The following is a 25,406-nucleotide window of genomic DNA, read 5'->3' as shown; positions in this document are numbered from 1 at the left end:
CAAGAACTTGAGCAAAGCATGGGTGAGTCCTGGGGTCACCGGTGACATTGGGTAAATCTGAGGGTCTTGGGCAGACCTGGGGTCTACAGTTCATTGGTAGGGGTTGATAGATCCCAAGGTGATGAGCAAGGCTAGGGGTCATGGCAGAGCTAGGGTCAATCTTAGAGTCATGGACAAGTCTGAAGTTCAATGCCAGGGCTGTGGTCAGGGCTGGGGGTCAGGCCTGGGTCTGCCTGGACTGGGTAGGTGGTATGACATCTCATATCTGCTGGGTGTAAATGGCACAGGATTGGTAGCAGACTGGGGATGCTCTTAGTCTTCTCCTTTCTCACTCTTCTTCCCAGTCTCTCCAGAGAACTCTGGGTTCTGACCAAAGACAGCTAAGAAGAGAACTGGAGGCAGAAGCACAGGCTGGGACCCCAGCAGGGGTGGAGGGGCAAGTGGGGATCCCTAGGTACAGAGGCAGGAGATGGGGGCAGTTTGAGCCTCTTTGGGTGGGAGTTTCAGCCTCCATCCCAGGATACCCCTCTCCCAGGGCTCCGAGAGCCCCTGGAGTCATAGGTCCCCTCTGTCATAAGCCCCCACATGGGCCCTCCTCACCCTCTTTGGCCTCTCTGGGCCCTTGTGCTTGCGCTTAGGGCTTCCTCCATAGTGTTCCTGCCCTGCTGCCTCACTCCCCTGGACCTAGGCCTTCCCTGGAGCCTCATTTGGGCATCTGGGGCATGTAGGCTCCTGCCACTCCTTCTCAGCTGCTTTGACAGGACAGTCTGCCTCCAAGAGTGACTCGTTATGGGTGGTGAGTCTAGCAGAGCTAAGTGAAAGCTAGGGCTGGGGACAGAGAGCTGTGGTGCTGGTTGGGATGGGGCTATAGCGAGGAGGTCAGAGACCAGGGGATGTAGCTGACCATGCTGGAAGGAAACAGCCCACACTCTCTCCAGATCAACCAGCTGGTCATTCAGATAGGACTTCAGCTGACCACCAGGGACACAGCATTGGTAATCTGGCCCCAAAGCTCTTACATGCTATATGTGACATGGGACCCTGTGTTGCCTGTCTGGGGTGCAAGAGGAAGGAGCATGGCCCCCTCCACTCATACAGAAGATCTCTCCCACACCACACAACAGCTGCTGGGGAACATATTCCTTCACAGGACTTTGTTGGGGATAGGAGCTGGGTGGTGGCTGCCTGGGAGGCTATAGGAGAGCAGAGAGGAGAGGAGGAAGTGCTTCCCCAACCCCGTGACATCCAAGGGACTTCTGAGCCTGGCAGATCTTGCCTCTGGCTTCCAACATCTGAGATTCTCCAAGGGCATCCATGGAGCCGCTCAGTGAGGCCCCTGGCTAAGCCACTCTTCTGCAGGTTGTTGCCAGGGACCAAAAGGGAGTTCTCCTTCAAAGAATAGCCTGACAGTTACAAGAAACAGCCCCTTGGGAGACATCTTGCCTGAGACACCCCTGCAGCCATCTATCTCCCTAAGACATCCTATGGCCATCTGTCTTCCTGAAGCATCCTGCGTTATCTCACCGAGTGAAGACTTCTAGCAACTGCCGATAAGAGAGCTTTCCCCATCCCCAGCCCATAAATACCCCTGTGTGAACAATAAAAGTTTGCAGCTTGATCAGAACTACTGTCTTGCTGTCTCCTTTCGTGTCTCTTGTCCCTTCATTCCTCCCCATCTAGGTTCGCTGCCCACGTTGATGTGTCCTGCCGGTCGGGACAGGTTGTCCCACTGATTTGTCGCCAATCCAGAGCCCTCAACCCTGGGGACACTGTGCACCTCCTGATCCTCCTCCTCCTGCCCCTTCCTTCCTTTTGTACCCAACAACCATCCAGTTCCGCAAGTGTTCCCCAAGCCTGCCTTGAGCAGAGTTCGGAGGTGGCCAATAACCATGGCACAACCACCAGATGAGACCATTTCAGCCACACTGCTCAGTTCTGGGGCAGTGAGTGGACAGGTAGTGGGGGTCTTTATGGTTTGCTTTTCATACAGAGCAGAGAAAGCCTTGTTAAGGAGGTGAAGTTGGGGACCTGAATGCCAGGAAGAAGCCTGTCCTGCTGCTCTCTGAGGGCTGGGCTGGAAGGGGCTCTGGAGGCCTTGGGCAGTCTGTGGGGTTTGGTCAGGACCTGCAGCCTGAATGCTCCCTTGGGCTGCAGTTGAGAAAGTCTCCCTGTGCCTCCCCACAGCATCAGAGTGGTGGCTGGCTGTGTGTCTTGGGTGATGAGCTGTGTTTGGTCCCAGTGGCCAGGAGTGCTCAAGAAACTGGCTCAGATACAACTGCTGGAGGGCTAAGGGAAGCAGAGGGGGATGATTTAGGGAAACTCTTGCCCCTTGCTATGTACATGGACTGGGTCTCTCCCTAAGCCCCAGCCCACTATTGAGGCCTGTTCTGCCCCAGTGCTTTGATCTGAGCCCAGGTCCATTGCTACTTTCTCCACAGGGGTGACCTGGCCACTGATGTGTGAAGTCAAGGAGACATGGAAGTGAGCTGGTGTAACCACAGCAGCACACCAGGTGCCCTGTGTCAAGGACGCCATCTGGGAATGATCTCTGCTGTGCCTCCAGCCAGGGCCTCTGCCGACCCCTGCCTCGGCACTTGTCCCAAGACCCAGGACTCCCAGGAAGAGGACACATTTGGGACACTCCTGCAAGTCCTGACTGTCCTGCCTGGAGGGAGCTCCCTGAAGGCAGTGCTGGGGACATCAACACTCCTCAAAACCCATCGTGTCCCTGGGAGTGTTTCAGACACAGAGGGGTACCAGGCAAGCACATCCTCCACAGATCCCCTCCAGAAGCCTCTGGTCACAAGGACACTGGGATAGCCAACCCAGTGGTGTCTCTGTCTCCCTTTCCACTCATTCATTCCTTTGACCCTCGGACAGTAACATTTGCCAAAGGCAGTTTTAGCTCTGTCAGGATTCGTATTGGTTGTCCTTCACCACAGCTTCGATGTGAGTGGGCAGCACTGAGCACAGCAAGACATCATGATTCAGCCCAGTGTTGGATGAAATCCTCTCATCTTCAGGAGCATTTATGAGCCTGGACAACATTGTGGTAAATTAAGTAAATTGGGTCCAGAAAGAGAGAAACTGAATGTCTTCGCTTATATGTTGAAGCTAAAAACAGAGGAGGAATAAATTCTAAAGTGCTGCACCCAGTGAGGGAACTGAAGTTGGCAATTTATTGAATATAATATATATAATATAATATAATATTATACTGAATATAATATAATGATAGATTAGCTAGTGTAGAGGATTTTGAATGTTCCCAAGACAAAGAGGTGATAAAGGTTTGTGGTGATGAATATGATCCCTGCACATTGTATGCATGCATTGAAAAGTCACATTGTACTCCATACCTATGTACAATTATGTGTCAGTTAAAGACAAAGAATATACCAGTGATCCAAGAGGCTGAGCAGGAAGATCTCAAGTTTGAGAACAGCCTAGGTAACTTAGCAGCAGGCCTGGCTCAAAAAATAAAGAGGGCTGGGGAGGTAGCTCAGCTGTAAGCACCCTTGAGTTCAAATCCCAGTACCATTAAATAAATAAATTTAAATGTTCATATAAATATATTTATTTTTTTAAAAAATTAAGGCAATCTACTAATAGTGTGTACCTCCAATTTAAAGGGGAAAAAAGGCTCAACCAGGTCAGCGAGGGGGGCTTGCCGCTAGGGGGCAGCCTAAGCCGGTGGGGACCAGACTGCTGCCCGCTAGCAGACAGACACAAAGCCCAAGGCCATCACAAAGTCCCCAACAAAGTCCTGTGAAGGACTATGTTCCTGGCCTGGCAAACAAGGAGAAGGTGCTAATGGGCTTACCTGGGGGCTCCTGGCTGAAGGCCAGGTCCTTGGTCCTGGTGGAGGAAAGTGGGCAACAGAGAAGGTAGCCAGGAGACAAGAAAGGGGTTGTGAGGCTCACTGGCCGCTGCCCCATATCAAGGAGTGCAGAAGCTGACCAATCCCCGTAGCAGCTGAACCCAAGGGCTTCAGCATAGGACCAGGGAGCCCCAGCTGGGAGAATGTGGTGGCCAGGGCTCCCGCCTGCTGCCTCTCCCCTAGAGGGCGCCAGCAGGGCCTGGAGCAGTAGGAAGCAGAGGGGGCGCCAGCAGGGCCTGGAGCAGTAGGAAGCAGAGGGGCGCCAGGTTGCAGGAGAGGAGGCCATGAGCACTCGGGGCGAGAAGCTGCTGCTGCTGCTGGCACTGCTACTGTCTCGGGTGGAACCCGAGGAGGAGAAGGGTGAGTGCAGGGGGCGCTGCTGGCAGCACTGGTGGCAATGGAGGGGATGACGGGTGCCGAGGTCAAGGGCGCTCACCTTATCGCCTCCACCCAGAATCGCTGGAAGTGGACCTGTTGTCAGGTAAGGCGCCCAGGATGCCCGCTACCTGTGTGGCTGTGGTGCGCCTGCACCGGGGTGCAAAGGACGCCTCATCCGTTCCTCTCCCTCACCCCAGATTCGAGGACTCACCTGTGTTTGAAAGTAACGGGGCCATGTGGGAGGGCTGGACCTGCCGGCCACAGGGGAGGATCCCAGAACCACGTCTCCTTCCACAGCCAGACCCAGGATGCGCGGGGCCTCGCGTGGGGCCTCGATGGAGCCCCTCGGGGGCCAGGGACGGGGGCGGGGGGGGGCAAGCCGGGCGGGGTGGGCCTGTCTCGTTCAACACAGCCACAGGTTCGTCTGACCATCCCAGGGCCATGCGGCCACCGGACCCTCCCGTCCCGCGTGGTGGGTGGAGAGAACGCGAGACTCGAGAGCTGGCCATGGCAAGGGAGCCTGCGCCTGTGGGGCAGCCACATGTGCGGAGCCAGCCTGCTCAGCCGCCGCTGGGTGCTCACTGCCGCCCACTGCTTTGAAACGTGAGTCGGGGAGAGAGCTGGGGGCAGGTGGGAAGTGACCGCGGCCAGGGCCACACTTGCATACACCATTTCAGGTGTATGCAGCCCAAGGCTCTTGTACTGAGCCCAAGGCTCTGCTGCAGCTGGTTGTACCCACCTGAGTTTCTGTGGGTGCCCCTGGAGGGAACCTTTTTCAGTTTCCTCCAGAATGTTCTTCCATTGCATTCCCATGCACCGTTGAGTGTATTGCTCACCCTTTTCTTTCTCTCTTCCCTTTCTTTTCCTACCACCCTCCACCTACCTTGCAGATGTATACCTCAGGAGTCAGGGGCAAAGGGATGGGGCAGGTGCTGGCCAAGTAGCCTGGCCTGTGGAGCTCTCTCCAGAGCAGCGGTTTGACTCAATCCTGCCCAGCACCCACACCACTACCCACATCTGTTCAGTTCTTTTGGGCTACATAGGGGTTCATGTCATTAGGACAGCTATTGGAGGTGACAAGACCACTGGAGAGAGCCACTGTCCTCATAGTGCCCAGCTTTAGTTGTGTCTGTCTTGAGGGTCCATCAGAGGGACTTGCTAATGGTGTTTGAGATGAGCAGGTGGCAGTGGCCCCTCAGTGTCCCATCAGAAAGGGGTGTAGGTGTACTCAGGTGGCCGGCTCTCTTCTCCCCCACCAGTTCCCTTGATCCCTTTGAGTGGACGGTCCAGTTTGGCGAGCTGACTTCTAGGCCAGGTATCTGGAACCTGCAGGCCTACTACAATCGTTACCAAGTGGAAGATATCTATCTGAACCCCCAATTCAAGGGGAAGGCGCCCTATGACATTGCCCTGCTAAGGTTGGACTCCTCTGTCAAGTACACAAACCTTATCCAGCCTATTTGCATCGTTCCCTCCGCATTGGAATTCGAGAACCGGACTGACTGCTGGGTGACCGGCTGGGGGGACATCAGAGAGGGTGAAGGTGAGGCTGGGGATAGGTGGGTCTGGGAGAAGGTACTACTCTTCCCATTTAGCCACCAAGCTCAGCTGCCCCTCTCTGGACTTGGGCACCTGCTCAGCATTCTCTGCTCAGAGGCTTCTCTCCTCTTGCTCCCACTGCAAGGGCAGGAAGACAGGCTCATCCCCTTCCCTTGCAGACACCATGTGAGCCAGAAGGAAGGGGTGCAGAGGAGGCCGGCTTGGCCAGCCTGAGAGATGGGGGTCCTGAGGGTGTGGAGAAGAACCTCAGCCTTGCTTTATTCATGTGTCTTCCCACTTCCTCAGCCAGCCCACCATTGAGCCTCAGTGTGCCTTCTGCAGCCACCCCAGTTCCACTTGCCAGTCCCAGAGAGCTGAGCTCTTTCTTCTCAAAATTTCCAAGCCACAGGGTGTGGCCAGCACAGCTGCTCAGTAGGTTGAAGCAGGAGGATCTCAAGTTCAAGGCCAACCTGGGCAACTTAATGAGACTGTCTTAAAATGGAAAAAAAAAAAAATTATTTTAAAGAGAGAGAGAGAGAGAGAATTTTTAATATTTATTTTTTAGTTTTCGGCGGACACACCATCTTTGTTTGTATGTGGTGCTGATGATCGAACCCAGGCCGCACACATGCCAGGCGAGCGCGCTACGGCTTGAGCCACATCCCCAGCCCTTAAAATGAAATTTTAAAAAAGGACTGAGGGTATAGCTCAGTGGTAGAGTACTTGCCTAGCATGTGTGAGGCCCTGGGTTCCATCTCCAGCAGCTGGGGGCAGGGGAGCTCTTAACCTCAGGGTAGCTCTGAGGTTTAACAGGATTAACACCCAAGCTCTTAGAAGTGTCCAGTGTAGAGGAAGCACTATCTGTGTGTCAGCTCTTGTCATCCCCTACTGTGGTAACTGGACCCAGACAGGAATTGGGTTCACATCAGGCTCTGACACTTCTCTGGTGCCTTTCTGGAGGTGACTCTTCCCCTGACCTGTTCTTTATCTGGGAGTGGATCTTGATGCCACACCATCCCAGAGGTGATGAAGGAACCTTGAGAGCACGTGGTTCAGGCCTTGGAGGTGCCCCGGATGTCATCAAGGAGAGAGCATCAATGAATGGCTCCCACCCTGTCTGGCTTCTGGATGCTGCAGCAGGGCTTTGTTAATCATAAAAACCATCTCAGCCATCTTAGCCCCTCCCTTTATGCTTATTTTGATGGAGGAATCACCCCACTGCCTCAGACAGGAGCTTTGTGTACATTCTACAGTGAGAGAAACTGAGTATTGGCAGAGTGCTAACAGCCTGTACTTCCACTGGTCCCTCTTCCTTCCTTCCTTCCTTCTTCCTTCCTTCCTTCCTTCCTTTTCTTTCTTTATTTTTTGGTACCAGAGATTGAAGACACAGATGATAAACCACCAAGCAACATCCCCAGCCCTTTTTAAAAAAAATTTTAAGATGTTGATGGATCTTTATTTTATTCATTTATTTATTTATTTTATTCATTTATTTCTCACCACATGGTGCTGAGAATTGAACCCAGTGCCTCGCATATGCTAGGGAAGCGCTCTACCACTGAGCCACAAATAAATAAATAATATTTTATTTAGAGACAGGGTCTCACTGAGTTGCTTAGGGCCTTGCTAAATTGATGAGGCTTGGTTTGAACTTGTGATCCTCCTGCCTTAGCCTCCTAAGCCCCTGGGATTACAGGGGTGCACCACTGCACCTGACTCCACAGGTCCCTCTTTGATATTGTTCTTTTGTGTGTTGCAGGGGTTGCTGGGGATTCAACCCAGGGCCTGGAACATGCACTCTACCACTGAGCTACACCCTAGCCTTCTTCTGTAACTTGTTGATTGTTCCTGAGTACAGGGCTGGAGCCCAGGTCCAGCAAGAGACAGTTGCAGGCATTGTTGGTGCCCAGGGTCACCCCTACCCAACAGCCTATGATGTCTCTCCCCAACCCCAGCAGAGAATCAAGTTGCCTGTTTCTCTGTCCCCTGTCCCCCACAGATCTGCCATCTCCTTACACCCTCCAGGAAGTGCAGGTCTCCATCATCAACACCACCATCTGTAACCACTTGTACCAAATGTCAGACTTCCGATATAGTATCTGGGGAGACATGGTTTGTGCCGGACAGCTCGCAGGCGGCAAGGATTCCTGCTTTGTGAGTGTCACCCCAGCCCACCATGATCTTCTGCAACTAGTATCCCACTGTTCCCAGCCCCAGGCTAGACATCAACTTATCACCCTATACCTCATTTGATCTCATGCTAACCCTGGGAGGTGGAGACTGTCCCACTTTGTAGATGCAGAAACTAAGGCTCTGTCTCTGCTGGGGAAGAGACAGTAGAACTCATACCCAGTCTCCTGGCTCCACAGCCACCCCTGCTCCCCCAGCCTCTCTGCAGGCCCCACCTACCTTGCCCAGGGCTGGGCTCACCCAGGCTTCTCCCCAGGGTGACTCAGGAGGACCCTTAGTCTGTGAACTGGAAGGGCTGTGGTATCAGATTGGAATTGTGAGCTGGGGAGTGGGCTGTGGTCGACCCAACCGGCCTGGAGTCTACACCAACGTTAGTCAGCACTTTGACTGGATCCGGATGCTGATAGCCCGTAATGGCATACCCAGGCCTGACCCCTCCCTTGCACTGCTGTTCCTTACTCTGCTCTGGGTTCCCAGGCTCCTGGGACCAGTCTAAATGAACCTGGCCTTCGAGGGTTGGAACCTTCTGCCAGTTAAAGCTTTGGTCCTCTTCTGTTCTGTTGGCTAATAAACACATTCAGCATTCCTCCAGACTTGGTGGCTTCCTTGACAGTTTCCTCCCATTCACCCCTGTCCAGTTCAGCCCAAGACCTGTCCCCAACTAACCAAAGTCTCGGCTAATGCAAACAGCAGAAACTTCCCCATTTAGTTCAATCAGATAATTTACAAGAGGGGTGTAGTTGTAAGGTGTCTGGGAGCTGGGAAGAGTAGGGGTGCAGGTTCTGGAGAGTCTACCATGCGGCCAGCGCAATGGTTTCATTAATGAGGTTCTTGGCATAAAAGTTAGCTAGTGAGATCGAAATAAACACACAGACTCAGTTACCTTTTTCTATGACCAGGTCCGAGACAGCTCCCCTCTCTGGTTCCCTCCTCTAACCGCCCGGCAGGGCAGCAAGGATTACTCAGGGCTAGCAGGAGAGAGAGAGAGCGAGTACGCCAGGGAGTAGCCTTTTATTGGGGAGCAAGAAATTCAGGGGAGAATTCCATCCAATGAAGGTTGAAGGGGGAGCCGCACTCCAAGGTCAGGGTCAGTGATTGGGCCTCCGGGGTCAGTGGTCAGTTACACCCCGACACGGACAGGTTCTCTCAACAGGAGAGGGCCGGGAAAGCTCCAACACAGCCAGAGCGCCTCAGACCCTAACCGGGAGTCACCCAGTCACGTGTGAGAATGGCTCCCGACAAGAGAGCATCCCAGTGTACACCATAATGCAAATGTCAGTCACTCTTGGTGTTACTCTGGTCCCCTAAAAGCCAAACTAGGACCAGGCCTTTGGTGCAGGTGAGGAAGTTGGGAAACTGAGGCAGGGAAGTACTGAGTTTATACAAACAGTTTCTCATTGTGGGTAACCTGAGCACTGGTTCACTGAGGACAAGGACAGCAGGGCTGGCATTCCTCCTGACCCCCAAGGCATGGGTGGTCCCAGGGCATGGGATTCTCCAGAGCAGGAGCTGACTCCAGCTGAGGTTGTCAATCTGAGCTTCACCAGTTGCAGCATCAGCAGGAGGTGGTAGGAGTGGGCCAGTGGGAAGTCACCCACCACCCTATCTGTACCCGAAGACCCCCTTAGTGTGGCCAAGAGACCTGCTCACCAGGGCAGCTTTGGTGGGGGGTCTCTAGCCCATTCAAGCAGAGTGGGTCTTGCAAGATCCCCAAATGCTGTGAGACCAGAAGATGAAGATGCTGTGGCCAGATTCCTCTCCTGGTGCCACCCCCAGCCCCACTTCCTGGAAATTGCACACCCTGAAGCTCCCTCAGGTGTGATCCTGGGAGGAAAGCTAGAGAGGGCTTCTGACTGCCCCCTCTGGGAGTAAGCCGCAAAGGATGTACTGCCCTCTCTGCACCGTGGCCTGGTCTCCTCTCCCCCGGCTCCCGGTTCCCACAGAGAGATTAAAAACCCTTGTGGACAAGTTCCATCAGCACTGAGCCCCACCGGCAGCGTCCTGTCCCAGCACTCCTTCGCCCTTACAGAGCCGCCACTCTCCTCCAGGTCCCCGGGGCTGCTCCACCCACACTGGCTGCGGGTCTTGTGTGTCGGCCCAGCCTGGCCTCTGCAGGCGCCCGTTCTCCATCTAGATCGCCCGGGAAAGCCTCGGTGCAGCCTGCGCCCGCCTGCTGCTGGCTGGACCTGCTCCTACCGCACTTCACACCTCTGTCCCTTCATGCCCAGTGCCTCGCGGGATGTGTTCCCCGCCGGGTGGCCTGCAGCCTGCAGCGGCCTGGAACTTGGAAGAGCGTTGGATCCTCCCGGCTGAGGTCTGCGCCCGGCGGGGCCGCGGGGGAAACTCGCAGACACGTGGGTCCCGCCCAAGCGCGGCCCCTCCGCTGTTCAGCCCATGGGGGCGACCGCTCGTTGGACTGAGGGACCCCAGCCGGGACATCCTGCCGGGTCGGCGGCTGGGGAGGAACAAGGGAGAGACGGCTGGGCAGACCCTGCAGCTCAAGGCGGGACGCCCCCTGCCGTCCGCCCCGCGCGCCCGTGGGGTTGAAGCTGCTGCGCGGCCCGCGGACCACGCGCCCGAGGCGGGACCCCGACAGCAGTGGCGCGGGCTGCGGCCGCCGGGTCCGCCCTGCTCCGGAGGCAGGAGTCAGAGGGAGAAACTGCGGCACCACCCAGGGCCACCCCAAGACCTCCGCGTCCTCCGTCGGATAAGGGCCCCGGCTGGTCGGCCCCAACAGTCCCTTGGCTGCGCCTCCCAGCGGGGCGACCCTGAGTCCCGCGTCGCGTCCCCGCCGCGACCAGTGGTGCTGGCCTTGCAGTGAGTCTGAACTCACTTACCAGCAGCGGCCTTGGAGACACACCCTTCCCTTTGCCTCACTCTCGCTGGAGAAGGAAACTGCGTCAGGGGTCGGGGGACCCCATCTGGAGAGGTCCTGTGCCATTTGGATCCAATGCCGGTCTTTTGCGGTACCGATTGGCCCGAGTACGGATCAGGAACTTCAGTCTTGGGGACTTTTAGGCCCTTTGGGTCCACGTGGTGTGTTTGGGGTAGTGAGCAGCTTGACACAGCCAGGGAAGGCCGCAGTCCAGTTTCTCCTCTCCGGGAACTTGTTTTGGAAGGGTGCCCTGTTTATTCTGGTTTCCTTCGGTGGGTCGGTGGGTCGGTGGTGCCCTCTGAGAACTCCTGCAGGCGCGTCCTGGTCAACTTACAGCACTCAGCCTGAATCTAAGCAAAAGACAGTCTCTTCAGTAATAGGCCTGGCCCTGGTATTGCCCCTGGATTCCTAGACAAAGGGGTGTGGGGAGCAGGCTGTGGCTCCTTTTTTTTTTTTTTTTTTTTTTTTTCTTAGTAGAGACTTTTCTGCTCACATTTTGTCATTTTGTTTTAACATCATGGAGGTTTGTTTACTTATTTTGGTCCCCGGGATTGAACCCAGGGGACCTTAACCACTGAGCCACATCCATCCCTTTGTATTTTATTTAGAGACAGGTTCTCACTGAGTTGCTTAAGCCCTTGCTAAATTGCCCGGGCTGGCTTTGAACTCCCAATTCTCCTGCTTCAGCCTCCTGAGCCAGTGGAATTACAGGCATGTGCCACAGGCACTGACTGGCTTTTTTGTTTGTTTGCTTGTGTTTCAGTTGTAGATGGACAAAATGCCTTTATTTTATTTATTATTTTTATGTGGTGCTGAGGATCGAATCCAGTGCCTCACATATGGTAGGAAACGCTCTGCTACTGAGCCACAACCCCAACCCCACAACTTGTGGCTTTCTTAAAAAAGTAAATGAGGGCTGAGGTTGTGGCTCAGTGGTAGAGCACTCGCCTAGCACATGCAAGGCGCTGGGTTCAATCATCAGCACCACATAAAAATAAACAAAGGCATGTGTCCAACAACAACTAAAAAAATATTAAAAAAAAAAGTTAGGGGCTGGGGATGTGGCTCAAGCGGTAGCGCGCTTGCCTGGCATGCGTGCGGCCTGGGTTCGATCCTCAGCACCACATACAAACAAAGATGTTGTGTCTGCCGAAAACTAAAGAAAATAAATATTTAAAAAAAAAAAAAGTTAATTGACTTTTGGGTTCTGTCTACTTAGATTAATACTTTTGTTTGATTGGCATGCCTAAGATATTTCTGCGAATGGTTTTAAGTTACTTCTTGAACTGAAATTACAGGTTTACATGAATGCATTGGATTTTTTTTTTCCCTTCTGCCTAGACAAAGATAATTTTGTTATTCAAGTTTGCTTGGAAATTTGTACTTTTAGTTAACCCTAGGCAGAATGCAAACATGTAAGTTTACTCGGATTCATTTGAGACCAGACCCAAAGGAGCAAAAATGTAAATCAGGCTTTTTAAAATGCAAGCAGCTGTGACCCAACTCTGTGCTTGCCTGTAATTCCAGGGACTTAGGAAGCTGAGGCAGAAGGATAGCAGATTTGAGGCCAACTTGGGAAACAGGGTAGGCTGGAGTGCTGAGGGACTCTCATTCCCCAGAAGGGCTCTAGGTAGGAGGAAGAGCAAGATAGTGGGAGGGCTATGGCCATCTTGCACTGCACTTGTACACCTGACTGGTATTGGGGCCTGAGTTCCCAGACACTCTGGGAAGAAGGAGATGATTGCAGCTCATGGGCTCCTGGGCTCATGCTGGGGTGGGGCTGGGCTCATACCTGTCCTCCAAACTTGGGCAGGGCCTAAGGCCTCCACACAATGCCTGAGAACAGGGGTCCAGGCCTGCATGATCTGGGGTCCTTGACCCAGCTCCCAGGGCCTCCCCTCCCCCTGCTCTTGTCCTGGAATCACAATACCCACCTTTCACTGGGTGCTAGCTAAAGTACTGAGTGCCTGGCCTGACACCTCCTGTAGGACATACCCCCTGCCCCCAAGAGCTCTTATGACCCCCAACTCTGCAGCAGAGGAACTGAGACTGCAGGGTGAGGACCTGCTGAGTCCCACAAGAATGGGCAAAAAATTGTACCTTCTGCTCTGTGCTGCAGCTGACTGTGTCTCTGTGGGCTGGATAGGCAGTGGAGCTGTAGAGCTCAGAACCTGCCACAGGCATCTTAGACAAGCACACCCACTCAGCCCTGTTGGCCATTGACCTTCCATCCCCAGGCTCTGTGGGCCTTAGGTGGGCCAGGACACCAGGGGTGAGAGAGGTAAACTCATTAATCAAGGACACTGGATCCCAACAGGAAAAATGGAAGTACCTGCCCTCTGACCACCCACAGCCAGTGCCTTTACATCTGCCCACTTGCCACCAGGGGGCGGCAGTGGGCCTGTCTCTTGGGATCAGGGGCCTCCCAGATGTGCTGCTGGGCAGGGATCTCTGGCCAGCCTTGGCACTGGGGCTGCCCTCCACCTCACCTCCAGGTAACCAACTTCCAAGGGCCCCAGTGCCCCGGGAAACGATGGACCCACTGAGCACCCAAATGCTGGAGTGCAGTGCAAATCATGCATGGTAACAACCCTGGTATGACGGCTTCTCCACTTGTTCATTTTCATCTCTAACTGATCTCCTGAATTCTGAGGGAGGAAATGTGGATTTTAGTTGCTTGAGTATTTTGAATACTTTTTTGCTTATGTGTTCCCAAGACTTCTGCTCTGGGGACACAGAGGGACACTGGAGTGCTGAGGGACTTTTAGTGGAATGCAACTTTCTTAAAAAAATTGTTTTTAGATGTTGATGGACCATTATTTTATTCATTTATTTATATGCAGTGTTGAGAATCGAGCCCAGTGTCTTACACATGCTAGGTGAGTGCTCTACCACTGAGCCCAGCCCCAGCCCCTGAATGCAACTTTTGTCTATGGAAAAGATCCTCAGTTATGAAACCAAAGACCTCTAGCCTTGGACGTGTTTTATCTGACGTTAAAATTTCCTCATCTGCTTTCATCTTTTGTGCAGTTCTTTCGACAATGTATATTAAAGCTTAAACAGAAAGAAAGCATTTAGAAAGAAATGGCAGGCTGGGAATGTAGCTCACTGGTAGAACACCTGCCTAGCATGCACAAGTCCCTGGGTGTGATCACTGGTATCACCAGCAAAAATCAAATAGAAAGAAATGACCAAAAAAAAAACTTTCTCCACCTACTTCTGTTTGCACTCACAGAAATGTACTTGCTGGCATTTTGTAAGAAAGTCCAGTGTTGCTGAGTGTGGTGGCCCACACCTGTGATGCCAGAGACTTGTGGGGTTGATGTAGGAGGAGTGCAAGTTCAAGGCCAGCCTCAGTAATTTAGCAAGACCCTGCTGCAAAATAAAAATAAAAAAGGACTGTGAGTGTAGCTTAGTGCCTCTGGGTTCAATCTCCAGGATCATTAAGGAAAAAAAAAAGAAGAAGAACAAGAACAAGAAAAAGATACTCACATAGTCTCACCAACCCAATGATGGACTTTGTGATTTCAAAAGAAACTGAAGTTTCACATGATTCAGAAACCTTATACAGATAAAGACACAATCCTCCCACTTGAGGAGTTTCTGTACTGTGCAGGGCAGTTTCCAGTGGATGAGTAAATCTCCTTTGAAGATATCACCACAGTCCTTGTCATATCCATCATCCTTTGCCTCAGTGAGCTGCTTGCTCCCAGAGGTGCTCCGTGAGCTGCAGCCATCGTGATTGACCCTCTCTGTGCTCATAGCTCCTCTGCTGAGTGTGATGCTGAGGAGGTTACTCTCCCTGGCTCTGATGACCTATTTCCTGGGAGAGGCAAGAGCCTTCCAAGTCCTCCCAATTGAGGGTGCCCATTACTTGCTTCAGCCTATGTGGAGTCAGGAATGTTCCAAGTGCAGCTAATGCGCTGCATCTTCAGACTGGCTCAGTCTGGACATTCCCCTGCTGCAGAGGCCATCTTTACCTTCTCATTTATTTATTTACCCATTTACATGTGGCACTGGTAGCTGAACCCAGATTCTTGCACAAGGTAGGCAAGTGTTCTATCCCTGAGTTAAATTCCCACACCCCTGGGAGTGGGGGGGGGGGTCAGTCTCTGTCTCTCTCTCTTTTTCCCTTTTTATTTATTAAGACAAAGACTTGGGATGCTCCTGCCTCATCCTTCTGAGCTGCTGGGATTACAAGCATTCGCCACCACATCTGGCTGAATCTGTCTTTACAGCCTTCTCTCGTGGAATCCCTCCTCCAAATCCTTGCTCTGCCTTCTGAGTTCCTTTCTTTGCTTTCTTTTCCAGCTTACCACTGCATTTCTTACTTAGCTATGACCAAATTAGTGCTGAGCCCTTCTGCTAAAATGTTCTGCTCAGCAGTGATATTTTAAACTTCTCCACACTCTCTTTTCTCCAGTTGCTCCTTTCCTGGACAATCCTTGCCTCCTCCTGGAAGACTCCTCCTGAATCTTTCTGAAGGACACTAGTTCCAAGTTTCCCAGTTGTAGAGAGGTGTAGTGGTAAATGCTGGTAATCCCAGTGACCACAAGGCTGAGGCAGGAGGATCCCACATTCAGCACAGCCTTGGTGACTGAACTGTCTGAAACTTTGTTTAAAAGGGCTGGGGGTGAGGCTGGGCGTTAGAGCATCCCCAGGCTCTGTCTCCAGTATGAAAAACAAAATAAGTAGTTTCCCAGTTGTCTGCTCTCCGTGGATTATCTGGGCTTTCTCTGTGGTCAGCTGACCTCCCTGCAACAGACCCTCTGATGAAGGCCCGAGTTCTCCTGGAATATTCTCCATCCTCCTTGTTGGGCCGTCCAGGGCCAACTCAGCAGGAGCAGGGGGTTCCAATCCAGCACAGTCCAAGCAAAGCACTGGCCCTTGACCAGCTCTGGGGAGACCACAGGTGCCCTTGGATGATCCTTCCTGAGGAGTGTCCCTGCAACCTTGGAGAATGGTGCCACTCCGGGTCCCACTAACAGTGGGATTCCCCGAGGGGCTTGGGCCACATGCAGAGACTGAGTAACAAGGTTCCCACCTGGGCATCTCATGCCTCCCTGACCACGCCTCAGTACAGCCCTGGTGACCAGAAGCTGCTATCTTCCCTTGTGGCACTCCTTCGGGCCAGCAGTCTCAGGTCCACTCTGGGAGAATTCAGCCCTGTCCACTGGCCTCTGCTGGGGAACACCTCTGGAGAGAGGCTCACGCTTGTGTCCTCACCCAGGAGCACACTGACTCTTCTGAGTTCTGTGGGACCCGGTGGACTCTCTGACCAGGGGGTGTTGGTGCTGACGCCTGGCTGGCTGTCCATTCACAAGTGGGACTGGTACACTGCCCCCACTCCCACAGGAAGCAGAGGCCCTGGAGGCCGGGGCAGTTGTGTGAGCCCACTGCAGGCAGCAGGCAGAGAAGGAGCTCGAGCCCTGTGCATGGTCCCAGCCCAGCTCCATGGCTGCAAAGGAGCAGCACCTTTAGCAGGAGGCGCCACACTGCTGACTCCAGATCAGCCTGCCAGGAGGAGGTGCTAATGGGCTTCCTGGGGGGCTCCTGGCTGAGGGCCATGTCCTTGTTCCTGGGGGAGTTGTGGGTAAGGGAAAGAGGGCATCAGAGGAGGCAGCCAGTGCTCCTGGGCTGCAGACAAGAAAGGGGTGTTGGGGTTCACTGACTGCAGCATCACATCAAGACGTGTGACGGCTGACCAACTCCTGTAGGAGCCGAAGGCACTGTGGTCCCCAAGGGTCCCTTGGTCCCAGGGAGCTCATCTGGGTGAAGGTGGTGGCCAGGGCTTCCAGCCTGCTGCCTCTCCCGCAGGGGGCGCCGGCAGGGTCTGGAGCGGAGCTACAGGGAGCCCAGGGGGCGCCAGGTTGTAGAAGAAAGAGGCCATGGGCGAAAGGAGCTGCCCACTGCTGTCGCCGCTGCTGCTGCTGGCGCTGCTGTGGCGCCCGGGACTGGAGAAACAGGGTGAATTCAGGGGGCGCTGCTGGCAGGGCGGGGCGACGGGGGCCGTGGGCGTCGTGGAGGTCAGGGGCGCTCACCTCCTGGCCTCCACTCAGACTCGCAGGAAGAGAACCCGCAGTCAGGTAAGGCGCCTCGACCAGTCCCCTCGCTGTGCGCCGGCGTCGGGTGCAGAGGACAGTGCGAGGACGCCTCATTTCTCCCTCTCCTCCGCCTCAGGTCCCATGAACACCCTGCTGCTCTCAAGTAACGGCTGGGCCTTGGGGAGGGGCGGGTGGGCGCGTCCCCAGAGGCCCCTGGCCCAGTGGTGGGCCTGCCCCGCGAGCTCACCGCGTGTCTGCCCCAGGGCCCTGCGGCCGCCGGGAGGTCCGCCCTTTGATCGTGGGCGGAGTGGAGTCCTCGCGCGGGCGCTGGCCATGGCAGGCCCTGGTGCGTGTGCGCAATGTCAAGACGTGCGGAGGGAGCCTGCTCAGCCGCCGCTGGGTGCTGTCGGCCGCGCACTGCTTCAGGAGGTGAGTCTGTGCGTCCACAGGGACAGCGACCTCCCTTCTTGCACTGGGGCACTCTTGTATGTTGATAGGGCTTCGTGTTTTCCTTTGCTTCAAGCAGGGATGCAACTGGTAACAGACAAATGACTTTCCCTGGCATCCCTGGAGGTGACACTGTTTAAATTCTAGCATCACTTTTTACCAAAACATTATTGTGCATTTTTCTTGTAATTTTCTCTTCTCTTTCTAACCAAATGGAACCACCATAGTTTCACCTCCCAATGGAGTGGGAGGCTTGAGTTGAGGAGGGAGCTATGCTGGTCACCCAGTCGGCCAGTGGAGCTCTCCCCACCCAGCTGTTTGACTTCCAGTCGGTGGACCAGCACTGGCCTCACATCTGCTTTGTTCTTTCTGAGTGGCACATGTATATTCCTACAAGACTGTGCTCTATGTCCTTAGGACAGCTCTGGGAGGAGACGAGACACTAGGGGGAGCCACACTCCTGCTCCTCCCACCTCAGTACTCTGGTTGTGGCCTGTCTTGGTCTGAAGTTTCTACATGGGTCCCTTGAGCCCATGAGAAGGACTTGCCATGGACACTAATGGTGTCCATAATGAGGAAGTAGTAGCAGCCCCCACAGCATCACCCCAGCCCAGGTGTGCTCAGATGGCCAGGCCCCCTTCCCCGGGCCCTGGAGGTTGCTCTCTTCTCCCCTGCCAGGTTCTCTCGTGCTTCCAGGTGGATAGTCCAGCTTGGTGAGCTGACTCTCCACCAATCTTTCTGGAGCCTGCGGGCTCACCGAAACCGGTACAGAGTGAAGGACATCATTGTGAACCCCCAGGCTAGAGGAAAGTTCCATGACATCGCCCTGCTGAGGCTGGCCTCCTCGGTCACCTACAGCAAGTACATCCAACCCATCTGTGTCCTGTCTTCTACCTTCATGTTCCTGCACCGGTCTGACTGCTGGGTGACTGGTTGGGGAGTCATCCATGAGAATATGGGTAAGGTTGGGGACAGAGGGCTGGGCTGGGCACTATCCTTATCCCATTTAGCCACCAGATCCAGCAGCCCCTCCTGGACCTGGGCACCCGCTCAGCATTCTCTCCTCAGGGGCTGCCCTCCTCTTGCTCCCACTGCAAGGGCAGGAAGACAGACTCTGTCCCCTTCCCTTGCAGACACTGTGTGGGCCAGAAGGCAGGGGTGCAGAGGGTGCCGGCTTGGAATGTGCCTTTGCTAGCAAGCAGGGGTGGCAGGCTCAGGACAGCCTCCTGCCAAGGGCCTCTTCCGTTAACTTCCTTCCACTGTGATTTAGTTCACAAACCCAAACTTTAAAGCCAGCAGTGGCAAAGCAGGCTGTTCAGAGATCTGCGGGACGTTCCTAAAGCTGTGTGGCCATCCTGGCACCATCTACCTCAGAACAGTTCCATCTCAGCAGGAGTCCCCGCCCTCCTTAGTCATTCCTCTCCATGCCTGGTGGCCTGGGCTCATTGCACGTTGCAACCACCGCCTGCCCAAACCACAGCCTGCCCTCTGCCTGCATGGATTGCCTGCTCTGGACATCCCTTGCCAACGCAGCCACAGAGCATGTGGCCTTTTGCATCTGCTTCCTTGCACGTGCTGTCGTGTCTCCCAGGGTCGTCCCGTTTGCTTGTCTCTCAATCCTGCATCCCTCTTTTTTTCCTTTCTTTTATTTATTTAAAAAATATATTTTTAGTTATCAATGGACTTTTATTTATTTATATTTGATGCTGAGGATCGAACCCAGTGCCTCACACACGCTAAGAAAGTGCTCTATCACTGCACTATGACCCCAGGCCCTCCCTCCCTCTCTCTCTCTCTCTCTCTCTCTCTCTCTCTCTCTCTCTATCTCTCTCTCTCTCTCTCTCTTTTTTTTTTTTTTTTTGATATGTAATTCACAGAACGTTAAATTGACTACTTAACATGTACAACTTGTATATTCTCTACCTGGGCAGCAGGGGTGGCATCTTTATAGTCCAATTAGGATATCAAATCTCAGGGTAGCTGCAACTGCCTGTCCTTCCGCTGGGTCCCCTCGGATCTTGATGACTGCCCCCAATGTGGAGCAGTCACCCTGGACCTCCCCACTGCTACAAGGTGTGGGCTGGGCACACACATCCTGCTCTGCTCTAGATGGCAAAGGAGAGGCTGAGTTTGCTTTCTGTCTCTGTCCTACCCCAGTACCTCTGCCACCCCCCTACCGCCTCCGGGAAGTGCAGGTCACCATCCTCAACAACAGCAGGTGCAGGGAGCTGTTCGAGTTGCCCTTTCAGCGCAGCTCCATCAGTTTCGACATGCTTTGTGCTGGTGCTGAGAATGGCAGCAGGGATACCTGCCACGTGAGTGCCCACCCCATGAGGAAATCATACCCACCCTGCCCCAGGCCTGAGAGCAGGCTCCGAGCCCCCACCAGCCCACACCTGGAGTAAAGCAAAGGCAGTCCTTATTCACCAGCCTAAAAAACATACTGCTCATTCTCCACTGGTGGTGCCTCCTCCCACATCCCGTCAGCCCCTGGAGGTAGAGACTGAGGCCCCACTTTGCAGATGCAGAAACTGAGGCTCTGTCTCTGCTGGGGAGCAGGGAATAGGATTCACACCCCTCTTGCCAGCTGCACAGCCACCCTGCTCCCCCAGCCTCTCTGCAGGCTCCACCCACCTGCCCTGGTTGGGCTCACCCAGGCTTCTCCCCAGGGTGACTCAGGAGGACCCTTAGTCTGCGACCTGGAAGGGCTGTGGTATCAGATTGGAATTGTGAGCTGGGGAGTGGGCTGTGGTCGACCCAACCGGCCTGGAGTCTACACCAACGTCAGTCTACACTTTGACTGGATCCGGATGCTGGTATCCCGTAATGACATGCCCAGGCCTGACCCCTCCCCTGCGCTGCTGTTCCTTACTCTGCCCTGGGCTCCCAGGCTCCTGGGGCCAGCCTGAGCATACCTGATCCCATTAAGGTACTGTGGGAACCATAGCTCTGCACCTTCCCCATCCCGTGGACACCGAGTATTGTGTGGTGACAGCTTCCCAGACCAGCCCCTTTCCCCTGCTGTCTTGTTTGCTAATAAACACTTATGCATACTCAAGTTGACAATCGAGAACATGATGGGCACCCAGTGCTTCCTGGACTATTGTCTGTATTACCCATGACCTGTGCAGCCCAGGACCTGTCCCTAACTCCTAATCTTGTCCAGCTGTTGGTCACAGACAGCTGAACCCTTTCCAGTCAATTCACCCAGAAAGCTGATTTGTGGGAAGAGGGTCATAGCCCCAGGGTGTCTGGGAACTTGGAAGTCTGGGGAAGGGTAACAGGGAATAAATGTTAATCATGGACAGCGCCCCCTGCCCCCAGTCTTGGTGTGCCCCACTACATGAGTCTCAGATCTTCCTGGTGTTACCAAGGTCCCGTAATGGTAGTTTACTCGGGTGGTGAGCTCAGGAAGTACAGGCCAGGAGTGTGTTGGGTTTTCCCACAATAAAAAAGAAGCTGAACGGGAAGTGGACTTAGCCTGAGACCCTGCCTCAGTTTTTCAATATGGGACTGAGACAGGGGGTGGGTTTAGAGGCTCTTTCCTCCTTCCTAAAGTTCAGATGCACATTAATCAACCTGCTGCAGACTCCTCCCCTAAAAAGAGCCAGTTTCTCAGGAAGAACCCATACCAGCCGGCTCTCTGGGTCCCCTCCATCCTCCATCCCTGCCTTTCACCCCAATCACCATTCCTAGCAACCTGCTGAATGGTGCCCAGCCCTACAGCCTACCCCCCTACCAAGGTCTGGCCCCACTCCCATTCAGCCCTCCAGCTTTCCAGCTGCTTCTGTCCCTGAACAACTGGCCCTATCTCCACCAGGCTGTCCACAGGTGGCCAATCCTGGGGAGGCTTGAAGAGGACGGGAGCTTATTGCTTTTATTCCTGTGGCATTGTGTTTGCCTTGTACCAGCACTGATCCAGGCTCTGCCCATTCATTCAGTCACACTGGAGGAGAGAGCCACGGCCCCACAGAGCATGGGTGTTTTAGTTCTGGGGAATCAAACCCAGGTCTCATATACGCCAGGCAAGTGCTCTCCCAGCCCAGAGTGGTCTTGAGTGTGGATCCAGGCTATGGGCAAGACTAGCCTTAAAACTTCCTGCCCCACCTCCACACCCAGAAGCTGGGTAGGTCCCCAGGGGGTCCCCTCATGCCCAGCCTGCTGCTACACTCAGCCCTGTTGACCCGCTCCCACATCCACAGTGCCTGCTCAGAATGGAGCGCTGTTCTGCCCACTGGAGACTGTTGACTAAATGTTTGAGTCTCCAAAATTCCTATGCAGAAGCGCTATATCAGTCAGCTTTTCACTACTGTAAAAGTACCTGAGGCAAACTAACTTTAAAGTGAAAAAAGGTTTATTTAGCTCAAAACTCACAGGCTCCAGGGCATAGTGCTGGCATGGCTCAGTTCTGGTGATAAGCTTGCTGACAGAGTCCTGAGCTGTGGGGCGGGTGGGAACTCATTCGCCTTTATGGTCTCCCTCCCTCTTCTTACAAAGCCAGCCACAGGATCCCATCCTGGGGGCTCTATTTGAACAGCCTATTCTAATCTCATCACTTCCCAAAGGCTTCACCACAAAAACCATAGCAGTATCCAGTTCCCCTCCTATTAATGCCATTAACATGAACCTTTGGAGATTAAAATGCTTCAAGACTTGAGGTTGGTGGGGGGGCAACCATACTCAGACCATAATCCCCAGCGTGACTATTTTTGCCTTTATGGAAGTAATTGAGATTAAGTGAGGTCATAAGAATGGAGCTCTGATAAAATAAGATCAGTGTCCTTAGAAGAGAAGACAATTACTCTCTTCCCCTCTGCACCCAGAGGCTGTGGAGGCCTGAGCAAGATGGAGGCCTCCTAACAGGCCAAGGGGAGCAGCCTCAGAATGAACCAGACCTGGTTGGCTTTGACCTTGTACTCCACCCCCACATCCCCCCTACCCCCACACCCCAGAACCTTGAGAAGTACATTTCTGTTTAAGCTGCCACACCTAGGATAACTGTCACAGCAGCTTGGGCTGACTAGTTCAGGGCCATAAACCCAGACCCGGCCTCATGGAGAGGAGATGAACAATACAGATGAAACCTCCAGACCCATGTCAAAATCAGAATCTTGACATGGTGTGAGGGAGACATGGCCTCAGCAGTGAGGCAAGAGACAGAGGAGCAGAGGCTGAGGGGCCAGGAGTGCCAACAGAAAGGGAGTGGGGCTGCACAGCCTGTGGGTAAATCCAAGGGGTGACTCACAGGTCTGGGCATTGTCCTGGACCCAGCCCTCCACTGGACCCCTTCCCTATCTCCTGGCCTCACCCTAGACCAACAGTCTTGCTATGTTCTGGCCACCCCAAGCCAGAGGGTGGACTGTTTCCTAAGGTCACACCTGCGTCTGGCTCTGATCAGCTATGCATTCCCACTCTGAGCTCAGGATCCAGGGAGTGTTGGCCTGGCTGGGGTCTCCATATGGAGTCAGCCGGCCAGGCCCGAGGTCTGGGTTCTGGAGTCTGCAGTCAGGGCCCCATGTGGGGCTGGCTGGCCCAGCCAAGCTGGGATTACTGGACAGAACAATAGAGCTCAGAAGCCCCAGTGACCATACCCCACCAGGAGGCAGGATCAGGTTCGGAGATGAGCTGCCAAGGATTCTCTGGAGCTTCCCAGCCTGACCGCAAGCCCCAGGTCTCCGTACATGGTATCCTCTCCCTGCCACTTCCCAAGTGCTGCTCAAAGAATCTTTGTTTGAGGCTGGTCAGTGAAGCCACATCCCTGCCTTGGCCCTGGCCCAGCCTCCGCCCCTCTGCCCTTTAAGCCCCAGGCCCTCCCCTAGTCCCAGACAGTGGAGAGGGCACCAGGCTGTAAGGGTGAGAGCAGTGTCCAGGGCATGCCGGGGCAGGACAGTGCAGCTCCTGGGTAATGGGAGGGAAGGACGGTGTTGGTGATGAGGCTCTAGGACTCCTGTTGAGGTACAGGAGACCCAGATCTGAAAGCTGGGGGGACTGCATACTGGGCTGGAGGTGGTCACCCAGGATCGGGGCTGAAGGAAGGGTATTAAGCCTGGGTGGAAGGGATAGCACAAACAGAAGGGCCACCGAGGGAGGGGCAGGTGGGGTTAGGGTGTTCCTCTCTGCTCCCTGCCAGAGCCCAGCGCTGGGCAGAGCTGCCTTACCCAGCCCAGCCCCGGAGACAGGATGATGGGGGCTTCCCAGCTCCAGATCCTGCGCCTGCTGGTATTCGGTGAGTGGAGCAAGGAGTAGGGGTGATAGCCACAAAGAACTTGGCTCCAGGTCATCCACGTCACCACCTCTGGGCCTGCTTCCGGCCCCCGCACCCCGCATGTCCTCAGTTCCTGACCTTGGGCTCTTCAAGTCCCAACAGGTTACCTGTGTAAAGGGCCTGGGTCCCACCCCCACCCCAGTGTTCAGGAAGGTGACATTAGGTAACCAATCACATAGGAGCCTGGCACAAGCTCAGTGCCACACATATGTCCTGCCTCCCTCCTAATCTCTGACCACCCCCCAGTTATCTGACACCAAGTCCATAATCCAGCTCTCTCTCCACTTCCTCCTCCAGGAGCTACTGGGTCGTTGGTGTCCGCAGGTAAGAAGCCTCAGAGCTGCCCCTCCAGGCCCTAGGCCTTGTCTCTCCTACGCACACTTGTCTCCAGGCCCCAGTCCTCCGCCAACCCTGGCTGTCCCCTTGTTGTCTCACAGCCTGTGGGCAACCCCTCATGTCCAGCCGGATCGTGGGGGGCCGGGATGCCCGTGAGGGAGAGTGGCCCTGGCAGGCGAGCATCCAGCACCGGGGGACGCACGTATGCGGGGGGTCGCTCATCGCGTCCCAGTGGGTGCTGACTGCAGCACACTGCATGGCCAGGTCAGCTCCCGGAGCCCCAGATGGATGCAGGTGGGGAGGAGGGCGCCTGAAGGTGTAGGCAGGGCCAGTTCCCCATGGGATGGTCTTCTGGGTAGGGTCTGCTTCAGTTATCCCCTCCCCTGTCATGCAGACAGGCACTTCCATCTGAGTACCGCGTGTGCCTGGGGATGCTGCGCCTGGGCCCTGTGTTACCCCCGGCACTCTCCGTGGCAGTGTGGAGGGTACTGCTGCCTCCAGACCACTCTATGGATGCCACCCGCGGTGACCTGGCGCTGCTGCAGCTACGCCACCCAGTACCAATGAGTGCCCACATCCAGCCCATCTGCCTGCCCATGCCTGGTAGTCACCCACCACCCAGCTCACCCTGCTGGGTCACCGGTTGGGGCACCCTCCGCCCAGGAGGTGAGGCATGGAAGGCTTGGCATGAGGTTTCTTTATCTAACTTGGCGTCCCAGACCCTCACAGTCCCAATACAGAACACAGAGCCACTTGTAAGAACCTGAAACTTCTCCCCAGAGCCAGATCCAGGGTGTCCCCTGCCTGACAAATCAGAATCTCGGGCTCCACTTCTTCCACGAGCCCTGCTCTACACTCTGCCCTCCCCTGGCTCTCAGAAGTCTCCCCTTTTCCCCAGTGCCACTTCCAGAGTGGCGTCCCCTGCAAGGAGTGAGGGTGCCACTGCTGAGCTCACGCACCTGTGACCGCCTGTACCATGTGGGCACCAGCATCCCTGAGGCGGAGCGCATAGTGCTGCCAGGAAACCTCTGTGCTGGCTACCTCAGGGGCCACAAGGATGCCTGCCAGGTGTGTCCCCCACCTATAACCTCTGGAGTCCATGCCCCTGTGTCCAGCACCCTACCTCCCTAGAACTCAGGACCCAGCAGATCCCACCCCCAGGCTACTTCCCATCCCCCAATCCTGAGGTATCACCCCAGCGACCTGGGACAGCTGCCCCAAAGTCTTGGGAGGACTGGGACCTACAGTAGCCTTTCTGTTTGTTGCAGGGTGACTCCGGGGGACCCCTAAGCTGCTTGCAGTCTGGACACTGGGTTTTGGTGGGTGTGGTGAGCTGGGGCAAGGGCTGTGCCCTGCCCAACCGTCCTGGTGTCTATACCAGCGTGGCCAAGTATAGCCCCTGGATTCAGGCTCACCTCAGCCTCTAATGCTGGGTGGTTTTGGTGCTGCTGA

The 25,406-nt window shown here is 54.7% G+C and overlaps 3 protein-coding genes across 3 annotated transcripts; all 3 read left to right on the top strand.

Annotated features, from left to right (window-relative positions):
• The first annotated feature begins 4,164 nt into the window (after positions 1-4,164).
• On the top strand, positions 4,165-8,483 carry LOC143385394 (testisin-like). The gene is made up of 6 exons (XM_076840869.2): positions 4,165-4,240; positions 4,335-4,481; positions 4,696-4,861; positions 5,518-5,801; positions 7,797-7,951; positions 8,244-8,483. Exons 1-6 carry the CDS (start codon positions 4,165-4,167, stop codon positions 8,481-8,483), a joined length of 1,068 nt encoding a protein of 355 aa, XP_076696984.2.
• An 8,267-nt stretch (positions 8,484-16,750) lies between these two features.
• Positions 16,751-20,262, top strand: LOC143385393 (serine protease 41-like). Its single transcript, XM_076840868.2, has 5 exons — positions 16,751-17,069; positions 17,170-17,335; positions 18,032-18,312; positions 19,511-19,668; positions 20,023-20,262. The coding sequence occupies exons 1-5, from the start codon at positions 16,751-16,753 to the stop codon at positions 20,260-20,262; spliced, it is 1,164 nt and encodes a 387-aa protein (XP_076696983.2).
• A 3,271-nt stretch (positions 20,263-23,533) lies between these two features.
• Positions 23,534-25,381, top strand: Prss33 (serine protease 33). Its single transcript, XM_076840983.2, is given in 5 exon segments — positions 23,534-23,600; positions 24,053-24,218; positions 24,349-24,620; positions 24,853-25,022; positions 25,223-25,381. Coding segments are annotated over 5 exon segments (834 nt in total).
• The last annotated feature ends 25 nt before the right edge of the window (positions 25,382-25,406 follow it).

Source organism: Callospermophilus lateralis, chromosome 19 (assembly GCF_048772815.1).
Source record: "Callospermophilus lateralis isolate mCalLat2 chromosome 19, mCalLat2.hap1, whole genome shotgun sequence".
Taxonomy (NCBI): Eukaryota; Metazoa; Chordata; class Mammalia; order Rodentia; family Sciuridae; genus Callospermophilus; species Callospermophilus lateralis.
This window is presented reverse-complemented; position numbering and strand designations above follow the sequence as displayed.

Coding starts and splice junctions, on each gene's coding strand:
- LOC143385394 (XM_076840869.2), top strand. CDS start 4,165: ATGAGCACTCGGGGCGAGAAGCTGCTGCTGCTGCTGGCACTGCTACTG. Junction 4,482..4,695: donor GGACTCACCTGTGTTTGAAA/GTAACGGGGCCA, acceptor TGACCATCCCAG/GGCCATGCGGCCACCGGACC. Junction 5,802..7,796: donor GGACATCAGAGAGGGTGAAG/GTGAGGCTGGGG, acceptor TGTCCCCCACAG/ATCTGCCATCTCCTTACACC.
- LOC143385393 (XM_076840868.2), top strand. CDS start 16,751: ATGGGCGAAAGGAGCTGCCCACTGCTGTCGCCGCTGCTGCTGCTGGCG. Junction 17,336..18,031: donor GCCGCGCACTGCTTCAGGAG/GTGAGTCTGTGC, acceptor CTCCCCTGCCAG/GTTCTCTCGTGCTTCCAGGT. Junction 18,313..19,510: donor AGTCATCCATGAGAATATGG/GTAAGGTTGGGG, acceptor GTCCTACCCCAG/TACCTCTGCCACCCCCCTAC.